Raw genomic sequence first — 12,459 nt, 5'->3', positions numbered from 1 at the left:
TGGAGTCTATGGAGGCAGGCAGGCCTCCTTGGGATGTGGTGGGCTCCACCCAGTTTGAGCTTCCTGGCTGCTTTTTTTACCTACTCAAGCCTCAGCAATGGTGGACGCCCCTCCCCCAGCCTTGCTGTCACCTTACAGTTTGATCTCAGACTGCTATGCTAGCAGTGAGTGAGGCTCCGTGGGCGTGGGACCCTCCAAGCCAGGCGTGGGATATAATCTCCTAGTGTGTCGTTTGCTAAGACCATGGGAAGAGTGCAGTATTGGGGTGGGAGTGTCCCGATTTTCCAGGTACCATCTGTCATAGCTTCCCTTGGCTAGGAAAGGGAATTCCCCGACCCCTTGTACTTCCCTGGTGAGGCGATGCCCCGCCCTGCTTTGACTCATGCTCCATGGGCTGCACCCACTCTCCGACAAGCCCCAGTGAGATGAACCCAGTACCTCAGTTCGAAATGCAGAAATCACCTGTCTTCTGAGTTGCTCACGCTAGGAGCTGTAGACTAGAGCTGTTCCTATTTGGCCATCTTGGAACCTCTGATCCTTTAATCCATCTTGAGTTAATTTTTGTATAAGGTGTAAGGAAGGGGTCCAGTTTCAATTTTCTGCATATGGCTAGCCAGTTCTCTCAGCAGCATTTATTAAATAGGGAATCATTTCTCCATTGCTTGTTTTTGTCAGGTTTAAAGAAGACATTCATATGGCCAAAAAACATATGAATAAAAGCTCAACATCACTGATCATTAGAGAAATGCAAATCAAAACCACTATGAGATACCTTCTCACACCAGTCAGAACAGTGATTATTAAAAAGTCAAGAAACAACCGATGCTGGCGAGGTTGCAGATAAATAGGAATGCTTTTATACTGTTGGTGGGAATGTAAATTAGTTCAACCATTGTGAAAGACAGTGTGGTGACTCCTCAAAGATCTAGAACCAGAAATACCATTTGCCCCAGCAATCCTATTACTGGGCATATACCCAAAGGAATATAAATTATTCTGTTACAAAGATACATGCACATGTATGGTCACTGCAGCACTGTTCACAATAGCAAAGACATGGAATCAACCAAATGCCCATCAATGATAGACCAGATAAACAAAATGTGGTACATATACTCCATGGAATACTATGCAGCCATAAAAAGGAATGAGATCATGTCCTCTGCAGAGACATGAACGCAGCTGGAAGCCATTATCCTCAGCAAACTAATGTAGGAATAGAAAATCAAATGCTGCATGTTCTGACTTATAAGTGGGAGCTGAACAATGAGAACACGTGGACACAGGAAGGGGAACAGCATGCATTGGGGCCTGTTGGGGAATGGGGTTGAGGGAGGGAGAGCATTAGGAAAAATAGCCAATGCATGCTGGGTTTAATACCTAGGTTATGGGTTGACAGGTGCAGTAAACCACCATGCCACTTGTTTATCTACGTAACAAACCTGCACATCCTGCACATGTATCCTGGAACTTAAAAATTTAAATTTAAAAAATAAAAATAAATGTATCAGGGCAATTTCAGAAATATGAATTCACTTGCTAAGAATACAATGGTTGTGTCCCTCCATTCAGGAAGCCCAGCAAAACCCCATTTCCCAAATCAGAGCTAAATGTCTATATTATGTGACAGCAACATTTACTAACTTATTTATAAAATTTGCATGATTTTAGAGAATAAAATATAGAATACCTGTGTTTTGAATTCCAGAATGTTATTTCCTGGGTTAATTCTTCCTAGTAATATCAAATCTTTTATCTGAATACATTTCTTTTTAGGAGCTGTACTGTAGTTTAAAGGCTTTTTTATAACATCTTGTTGCCCAGATCCAGAGGAAGAGGAGATCTGACTGTCATCTGCACGTGGAACAGCAGAAACTGATTTTTTACGACATGGTTTCATCGGATGCACTGTATCACTGCCTAAGACAGCAACCCCTTGATGTGCCAGGGATTCTGATGCCCCTGTAGGTGATTGCCGGGAAGTTGTTTTCCTGTTTCCTCTTTTGGGATGATAATTGGAAAGGTCCTGATCACAAATAATATTTGATGGATGGGCAGAATTTTCGGCAAGGACACTTGCAGTTTCTGAAATATTTAATTTGCCGATTACTGGGGAAGGAATACAGAATTCATGGTCTTTGTCTGTAGCTTCTGTAAGATCATTCTCTTTCTCTTTCTGTGAATATTCTGTTTGACCAATAAAAGCAACAGGTTGGGATGGTAATTTATTATTCTCTGTGCCATCTGAATGTTGGGATTTTGGAAAACCATCCAAGGTACAATCACTGACATTTTGTTTAGAATTCACATCATTTCCAGAAAATTCTCCCCTTCTCACTGCCTCTGAATTTAGACAAATGTTGGTATTTTGGCTGTAGTTCCAAGTTTCCAGAGACAATTGTGTTTCCTGCATGCTTCCACAAACAGGAGAAAGTAAACCTGATTGGGGATGCTCTAAATTTTCCAGACTAGTGAGTTCTTGGTTGTCCTTTTCACTGCAGTTTTCTGACCTGGGTGGGAACTTCCTTAAACTAAGACAAGGCAATGATGTAACATTCTTATAGTTTTGAATTTTCAGGCTTATTCTTTTCTGTTTTTTTGCCACAACTAAAAGACTCTTCTGTCTTGCCACCAAGTTGGCCAATTGTTCTCTCAGGGCTCCATGCTTAAATGACTCTATGGATATCCTATAGGAAGAAACAGAAAGAGAAAAAAATGCAGTAACAGCAGAAAACTTTTTAAAGCAGTCATTTAGAGGTCAAAGATACTTTGTCTCAATTTTAATAACTTTAAAATACACAGAACTATACCTGTGCAATTTACTGCCTTTGATTTTTTTAATCTGACCACCTGCAGCCTGTTGACACAAAATATTTCCTTTGAGAGGAAACTGATTCCTTTATTTAAGATAAGTGTGCCCTTTTCTTAAGGAGTTGACAGTAAGGTTATCAAGATTTTATATTCATATCATTATTATCAATTGTGAGTCAACTCTAAAAGATAAACAAAACTTGGATCATCTATCTAAACATCTATAGATTGGAAGGTAGCATCTATAGGTTGGAAGGTAGCAATTGGTGGCTAAGGAAAGTCATCATTCTTCAAATTTGGGGCTTGCTTACCTGTTTATTAGTAAGTACAATTTGAAAGTTCTATTCAGGTTCTCTTAGCTATGGAAGAACAAGATTGTTTTGTGAATAATCATACTTCAGCTAGACCTGAGAAATGTTTGTTCCCCAAGTAATTACCGTAATTGTATTTTGAACCTGTATGAAGACACTTCCAAGTCCAGAGGGACTACCCAGGAAAGCATCATTCTGTGTGTCTTCCCCAAACTGAATTTCTCAAGGCCCTGAGGACTAAGGAAGAGGAAATGGCTTTTCACATGTTCATACTTTTGTCTTTTGATTATGCCCACCAATCCCACCCTGACCTTCAGATTATCAGATACTTTGTTTTCAGCGGTTCTCAAACTTTTTGGTCTCAGGAACTATTTGAACTTTTAAAAATTATTGAGGAACCCAAACAGCTTTTGTGTGTATGAATATCTATCACTATTTACTGTTTTAGAAATTAAAACTGAGAAAACTTTTTAAACAAAAGAATACACAACACATTCTATCAGGCTTTATCATGTATCATGTGGCCTCTGAAAAATTCCACTGTACATTCATGAGAGAATGACAGCAAGAGAGCAATAACATTTTAGTATTATTATTAAAAAATAGTTTTAACTTCACAGATCCTGTGAAACGGTCTCAGGAACCCCACCAGGGTTCCCTGGACCACAGTTTAAGAGCTGCTGTTTTAAGGAAAAGCAATAGTATAGATATATATCTTGCCTCTCCTATCAAAGTTTAGAGCTGATACTAAACTCCCAGCAGACTGGATGTTAAAAGAAGTAGTATACATAAGTGAAAAAATCAGCAAGAAGAAGGACTCAGATTAGCAAACAACTGGTAGCATAAAATGCAAAAGAAATGCATAACATCAGACTTAAAACTATGTGAAACAAGGAGTTCAGAGACAAAACTTTAGATTACCCACACCAAGATGTGAAGTCTTATAGCAATATTAATAAGAATTTACATAGTGAAACTCCAATTGATCAGAAACTTTTGAAAATTCCAGGTGTAGTACATTGTTAACCACAGGACACTAAAGGAAATTCAAGCAAGCCTCTCTAAAGTCCCCTAAAATTACCCATATGTAGATTATAGAAGCTCACTGCTTTATATTGACAGGAAAACAAGGACGAAATAGAAGGGAACTTATGTTAGCTCTTCACTGGAGAAGAAGGCAAAATGGGGATTAAAAATAAAAATAGAAAACTGATTTTTAAAAATAAGTTCAGAAAAAAATTGAATACATAATAGACATTAAATGATTATGAGAAGAATATATAAGGACACGTTTAGAAAATGGTGAATAAAGAATAGGGAGCATAAGTAGTTAAGTCTATTAAAAACTAATAAAAAATAATGCCAAAACAAGAAAAAAAAAGTAACTTTTTTTCACAAAAAATATGAGAAGAGGTATATAACCAATATAATCAGGACAAAACTCTTTAAGGACCTTGGGATTTTAGAAATACAATAATTAGAGGGACATTTGTGACAGCAAAAAGAAACATTTTTTTAGTGTAGAAAATTTGAGTGTGCTAAAGAAATAAATTTATCTGTGGGATTCACAACCAGAAAAGCTTTCATAAAATTCTCTACTGTAGACAACTTTTTAAGATATTGAAATGTTGTTTTTTGACTATTTCAAGTAACAATGTAGAAAAATACCTTTCTGGGAAGTATAATTTTCCATGGTGGTAAAAGATGAGACAACCTTATAAAGTCATTTTTTGGCCCTAAGCAATGTGTTTTTGTATTCTTAAGAAATCTAGACAACTACTGCAGCTAAAAAGGAAAAATTCTAGAAACTCAGAAGCACTCTTCTTTTTTTCCTTTTTCTACTCACCTGTATTTTTTAGCCAGATCATCCCTTTCTGCTTTCTGCTTGGCAAGCACATTATCCATAATCTCTTTTATATTTAACATCTTCTCAATGTATTGTTCTAGAAACATGACAATAAAAAGTTAGCTAACTGAAGGATAGTGAATGTCAAATTTGGTCATATGAGAATTAGCCCTATTGTTAATTTTAAAAAGCCATTATTCCCTATGCTCTTCCCCAGTATTAATGACCCAGATATCTCAATTAAGGCTTACTTAACAATGTCAATCTACGGAAATGCCCTGAAGTGTATAGATAAGAATACTGTAAAAGAGTAGGCCAGCCTGAGTTCTAATCCTGTTGCCCCACTGACTAAGTTTTGTGAGCCTGGATAAGTCATGTAACTTACACGGTTAACTTTCTTACCTGTGAAATGAAGGTAGTAAAAGAAGATATTTTGTCTGTTAAAATTATTTTATTTTTTAAAATACAAAAGGAATACATTAACATTGTAAAATTTTTTCAAACCATATAAATATTTACAAAGATGAAAAGTAAGAGAATCCCTACTCACCCCACTGCTTTTCCTCTAATGTATTCAACAAAGGAGATTACTGTTAATACTTTAGGGGTGTGTGTGTTTGTAAAATTTGTGTTATATATTTATTATTTTAAATACTTACACTATGTATAATTATACATTATATGCACTTAAAAAATAGAATCATGCTGTCAGTTCTTGTTCTTTGCACTTATAATAACATTTACATGGTACTATATGATACCTAAGGTCACCTGTAGATCTTACAAACCACCATTACAATAATTACTTAAATTTTTCCAACTTTCTTCCTTTGCTTTCCAAGTAAAGGCATAATGACCTTCCTCCCAACACAGATCCACATGATTACCCACAAATGTGGGTTATGTACAAATCCAGATGCACAAGTAGGAAACTGAAAGGGTTAAATGCATATATTTTAATTCTTTTATGCTACTTGTTGTTTCTTTCACTTTTGGCTTTGTTTCTTAAAATTTTTCCTAATTTTTTGGACCAATGCACATTTTTCTGCATAAAGTAACTTGAGAAAATCTGTGGTAGAAAATGACATGAGGTTCAGAGGTAGAATTCGTTTCAGAAATTCCCTCAGCAAATCAGACAAATGATTTGATAAGTATTGAGTCAGTGTCCTCAGAGTAGTTTCTATCACCCTAATACTGTAGTTAAGGATTAGTTTCACAATATGATGCATATTCTAACAAAGGAGGAAAATGTGTACAATCAATAAGAATTTAGATATAACTTTGTTCAGCAGATTTGACACTGTTTATTAAAAGACATTTTAAATTATCTATGTGCCCTGTCATCCCAGCTTTTCCAACTGAATTTTAAACCATAGGTAAAAATAACATACTACAGGAACTTAAAATATTCAGTATGTTTCTACAAGAAACAACAGAAATATATTTTACATATAGTTTGGTATCACACACTTCTTTATCAAAGATGATATTAATCAATGGTATATTAAAGAGAATCTATAATTGTCCTAATATGTGTAATATTTTATTACTTGATTAGGTATTACAAAACAACGAGGATGAGAGAAATTATTCAACAAATAGCGATGAATAAATGGGTTGTAATATGGGGTAAACCTATTCTATCCTTAAATACAGAAAAAAATTTCAGATGAATTATGCATTAGAATGCTTAGGGAAAATTTATAAAATATTAACAACGGCAATTTTCTGCCTCAGTTCAGTTGAAGCAGTTCAGTTGATAACTGATAGAAAAGTGAATGCAAGGTCTCTTTCAGAAAAATTTTCAAAGATGTACAAAATGGGACTCATTACTCAGATCCCTCAGCCAGATCAAAGCTGTAACAAGTGTCAGATGTGGAGGAGGGTGAATTTGAAAAAAGATTTCTTTAGAGAGCAGTTGCTTACCTGAGTGGGAATCTGCATATTCAGCAGCAGGAGTAAGGGGTAAAGGGGATTCTCTCCTTTACCTCAAGCCTGCTAGGGTAAGTTCCTCAAAGGATTATTTAGACAACCTAACTGAACTCTAAGTTGAGGTGACAATGAATTGGTATCTGGCTTCCTTCTTGAATATCTAGAGACCTTGAAAAATGAGAAGCTACCCCAGCAGGGCCAAAAGAAAGTTGCTGCTGAGCTGAGAATTAATTATCTTCCCTTCTAACAGTGGGCCTGAGGTGCAAAGGTCCTGAGGACTTGTTGTGAAGCCTGCCCTGTGACCCTGCCTATGAGGGCTTCCACCTGACAGTGAGAGTCTGTGTAGGATGGTTCATTAGAAAGAAAAAAAAAAGAAGAAGCTGAGAGAAGACTGAGAGGACATAGGGAAAGGGCAATGTGTATTGCCTACATCATAGGAGTTCCAACCTGATGGGCCATAGAGAAATTTCAGAAGAGTCTTAGAAGACTGCTCTCCAGAGACTGAGTGTTAAACACCTGTCAGGGAGTGGTAGAGCCAACCACAGTCAGTAATTAGTTACCATCCAAGAGCTCCAGGGTCCCACTGCCTTACCTCTCCTTCCTTAAGGGCAGTAAGACAAAAATAAAAGCATTAAGATTATTCAATGTATTGGCTATAATATAATAAAATTAAACTACAAAACCTGGGGGTGGTGGGGAGAAGCTCCTAATTTTAGAGGCATTCAAATAAATAGAAAAAGGCCGATGAATTTTTACTATACAGAATTTGTAATTGTATATATTTAAACAAAAACTAACACACATTGCAAAGAAAAAGACAAGTCACTGAAAAAGTATTTGCAGCAGTTATGGTGGAAAAGGGGTAAGTAATTGTAACACATAAATAGGCTCCACTTGATGAATAAACAAATAATAGAAACACTTCTCAAAATAGGGAATAAAACTAGTGAAAAAGTACCATTGGGCCGGGTGCAGTGGTTCACGTCTGTAATCCCAGCACTGTGGAAGACCGAGGTGGGCAGATCACGAGGTCAAGAGATCAAGACCATCCTGGCCAACATGGTGAAATACTGTCTTTACTAAAAATACAAAAATTAGCTGGGCATGGTACATGCGCCCGTAGTCCCAGCTCCTAGGGAGGCTGAGGCAGAAGAATCGCTTGAACCTGGGAGGCGGAAGTTGCAGTGAGCTGAGATCGCACCACTGCACTCCAGCCTGGTGACAGAATGAAACTCCATCTCAAAAAAAAAAAAAAAAGTACCACTAATAAGCAACATGGCAAATGAAAATATCAGACATATTTTTCTTATTAAACTAGTAAGGTTATTTAAAATGAAAATACTGATGCTACTAGCTGTGTACACAAAGACACTAATGTGTACACTGCTAGTAGCATCAGTATTTTCACTTCCAACATGAAAATTAGTACTATCTATAAAATAGAATTTATCAATATAAATCAATAGATTTAAAATGCTTATATGATTTGACCCAATAGTTACAATTCTGTTAATCTTTCCGAAGAAGATAATACGTCCAGAAAAAGCTACATATTGTAGAAGAACAGCAAAAAATTGGAAATCATCCAAATGTTCAACAAAAAGGGAAAAATTTAGGAAACTGTGGAACATTTATTGAACACTAGGAATGAAGACTGAAAAAAACGCAAAATTACCATATCTATCATGATCAAAACTATGTTTTTAAGAGTTTTACTGAGGTCTAATTGCATTATTATGTTCTCAGACAAAAAAAAAATGTGGGGCGGGGGTCTGGAAATAAAACAAAATATTGTGGTAGGACAATAGCTAATTTTAGCATTTTTCTCTTTTTCTTGAAGTATATCTGTATGCCTTCCATAATGAAAAAAATTATAAACTTGGAATAATCATCTTGGATGCAAAAGATATTACAAATAGTAAATGAAATAAATATACTAACTGTACATTTTTGTTTGGGGGTATGAATTATTTTCTATTAGTTTCCTCCAAACATAACACGTACCATGTTAGGCCCGGATGAAAAGTAGAATGTGTAAAATTTTAAAGGAGATGATTTTTTTAAAGACTATACAAACATGAGTTAGGACAAGAGATGAACAGTTATATCCTGCTATACAAAAGGTTGATGAGGTACTTTAAATTACCTTACTTTTAGTTACTACTTTTAACTAACTTTTACATTCACAGATTTGAATTTATCAGGAACTACTTTCCACCTTATAAATCATAACTCAAAAAATATATATGTGAGTCATCAAGGGCTTGCATATATTCACTGAAGTTTGAGAAATTAAGATTATTAGGTCAGGGATCAGAGTCTAATTTGCTATTTTGAATCTTTAGTGTTTTGAAAACAGGAAGATATCTTTGCAGTCAGACATCCACCTGTTATATGTGCTCTTCTGAAAGCAGGAGGATTTGCTTTCCTTGTGTCACTGCTGCACCACCTTCCACTGCACTATTTCTGATCTACTTTTAAGGGTTACCATAGCTGGGTGAAGCTGACAACCCACAGGGTAACATAATCTCATCTCTTGTCACAATCTTACATTTTCTGTCATAGGATTATCTAAACATATCACTGGTATAGCTTATCTCTGATCATAGTTCTGAATGTCTCTCAAATTACTCATGCAGCACTTTGCATCTAGAAGTATCTTTAACAACACAAACTACTGGTTTGCATCATGATAAAATCAGCCTTTTAGCTATCATTAAAAGTCTACTTTGGACTTACTTTTTAAGTAAGTTACTTTTAATGATATTAATAATTCCTAGCACTTTAAATCCTCTCACATAAAAATAGAAGACCACTTTTTCAGCCATTGTGAGCTCTGAAATAAATATGTACCTTAAGAAGAAGATGACCTTGGGTATCTGAAAATATCATACTTGAGTATGAGTCTATATTTACCTGCATCTTCAGGGTTTCTTATTTCAAACTCTAATAAATTTTCTTGTTTTTCTTCTATATCTTGTAGAATGGCACTGAGGGTCTGATGCTGTCAGATAAAAATATTTGAAACTTCATTACAAAGGGGTAGATATGCTCTCTGACATGCTATTGACAAACATAGAATAAATAAAATACTAAAGAAAGTTTTCCTAAAAATGCTCATTCCTCTCTATGTTCAAAATGTACTCATACTTTTTAACTGTATAAATGTTGCAGATTTGAACAAAAGCAAACAAATATATTTTGAATTATGTAGTAGATACCCTGGAAAATAGAATGTAAAAGTAGCAATCATAAGAAATCAATTTATCACTGACTTCTGTTGAAACTATAGGTGTAGGAGAAAAATAAATCACATAACATTGAAAGTACATATATACAACAAGTTCACTTTAAGGCCTTATGACTTTCACTGCACACTATTAAAATCTTATACCTAATCTTAGAAGTACAAAACACTATGCTCTCAAAAATTCACAAAGGGGACTTAATACTACTTCTACATGCCCTTGTCAGTACCAATCTTCCTGCCTTGAATGCTTTCAATTCACTCTGCCCTGATTCTTCTCTTTCCCTATGAGAGAGAGAATTGTGGAGCGGGCTCTGGAACCAGACTTTCAGGTGTAAATCCTGGCTTCACCTCTTCCTATCTAGGTGACTCCAGCAAGTTACTTATCCTCTCTGTGACTGAATTGTATAACACATTAAAATGCTAAGGACAATGTCAGCACGAAGTAAGAACTCCCCTAAATAGTGAATATTATAATCATATAAACCCATTCATACAGGAAACTTCTGACTTATCCAATCCATGCTGATTTCCTTTTTCTCAGAATTAAGAAATTCAGTGCTACATAATTTAACACTAACATAATAATGTCTTATACATTATATTTCCTCATCAGGACAATGAGATCTTGTGGGCAGAAGCATGCCTTTTATATTTGTATATGGTTTCAACATTGTGGGTTCATAGCTATTGCTCCATTAATGATGATTGATTGATTGACTCATATTACCTATCCTTTAATATACTCTCCATACACATTCATTTCTAAAACATGTAGATCCTCAAAGCCTTCTGAAATATGTTGCCCTGAAATTTTACTTTGGTGCCCACAAAAGATATTCAAAAAGTACGTAATAAAATAATCTAATTATTTGGTAAAGCAATCTTACTGCTGTCATTTATTAAATGTATCCAAGTGAAATTATAAAATACAAATATAAAAAACAAGCAAAAATAAAAATACTAAGGTTTACCGCTTTATACAGTGAACGATTTATGGTTATAAAAGCAAACAGAAGATGAGAATTTGTGCCCAGGCTAAGCTCTATCCACAGATTAGGACAAAGAAACATCTTTTGGTGCCAACTTTCCTTTCTGCTTTGCTTGTATCGTAAATGTATTCAGTCTTGGACACTATGGGCCAAGACTTATCCGAAATAAGGTTTCACTGAGGATGCTACCTTGGTTGAGATTTTGTGTCTAGTTAAGCTTTGTGTTTTGGTCGAACTAAGAATTTCAATCAGTATATATATCTTATTAAGCAACTGCTATGTTCTTTTTTTCAAAAGCTACCTTTACATGGTGGGTTTTGCAGCAAATTGTATTACTATAAACCATATGGGATCAAGGTTAGCTAAACCAGGCTGCTTAATCCTCTTCTCTGTCTGGATTCCAGAATCTTTTCTATATCCTGCATCTCCTAGACACTTATGGAAGTGAGTAAAGACACATTTATGACAGTGGCAGTGTCTATGGACAAGAAGTAGCCAAAGAACTCAAACTAGGTATAAAGGATAGCAGCTACTCCACAGTTCTGTATTCAAAGCAAATAATTAAGAGTTAACCACACAGCATAACTTCCAGGCCCATTCTGTTCATTATCTTATCTTTTATAATAAAAAAATTTCAATCTTTGTGTTATTAAAATGGAGAGTATTGCCGTTAGCCAATAACTAACTGGCTGGCTCAAAGAATGGCATTTTCTAAGATGAAGAACGAAGTAATTTTAACTTCACTCACCACAGAAAGGCTTTCACTTGATCTTTCTTGGTGTGAAAGGAAAGGTGAATCAATAGTTTTGCCATCATCACAAAAACACTGTTTATGTCTTTTAGACTGGACAGCAGGAATTTTTTCTTTAAAAAGTAAAATTAGAAAATATAATAAGAATATGCAAAAATATAGTGTTATTTTTCAGTTTTAATGTGATGCAGATGAGACGGCTAAGTCAAGTCTACAACTGTTATATCTTAATCAGTACTCATCATCATCAATTGGCTACTTATGGCTAACATTTACTGAGCACTTGTCACATGCTGGGTGCCAAAAACTATCCATAAATCATCTCATTTAATCTTCATATGAACCTGTGAAGTAGGTAGTTTATTATATCCATTTTGCAGAAGAGGAAAGTGAGGCTTAGCGGGGTTCAAGAAGTTGCCCAATGTCACACAGAACTGAAACCAGATCTTATCTGATTCCAACGTCCACATGACTTGATTAATGCCTCTGTAAATTCTCTTGGACCCTACTCCCATTCTGGATTCCCTTTCTCTATATTATGAGTGTCCTCTATATTCTTCATCCTTCTG

The 12,459-nt window shown here is 35.5% G+C and overlaps 1 protein-coding gene across 4 annotated transcripts in view; it reads right to left on the bottom strand.

Moving 5' to 3' along the window:
- LOC105475134 (ankyrin repeat domain 31) overlaps window positions 1–12,459 on the bottom strand; it is a 162,312-nt gene that overhangs the window by 23,946 nt on the left and 125,907 nt on the right. For all 4 annotated transcript variants that reach the window (XM_011730158.3, XM_011730155.3, XM_011730157.3 and 1 more), the window contains 4 exons: window positions 11,888–12,003; window positions 9,817–9,904; window positions 4,969–5,065; window positions 1,691–2,687 (listed from right to left, as the gene is read on the bottom strand). In XM_011730158.3, coding sequence (XP_011728460.2) covers window positions 1,691–2,687; window positions 4,969–5,065; window positions 9,817–9,904; window positions 11,888–12,003 — 1,298 coding nt within the window. The remainder of the gene's footprint in view (window positions 1–1,690; window positions 2,688–4,968; window positions 5,066–9,816; window positions 9,905–11,887; window positions 12,004–12,459) is intronic.

This window comes from Macaca nemestrina, chromosome 6 (assembly GCF_043159975.1).
Source record: "Macaca nemestrina isolate mMacNem1 chromosome 6, mMacNem.hap1, whole genome shotgun sequence".
In the NCBI taxonomy this organism is placed as follows: Eukaryota; Metazoa; Chordata; class Mammalia; order Primates; family Cercopithecidae; genus Macaca; species Macaca nemestrina.
Note: the sequence above shows the minus strand (reverse complement) of the source record. Positions and strands in the feature narration are given on the sequence as shown.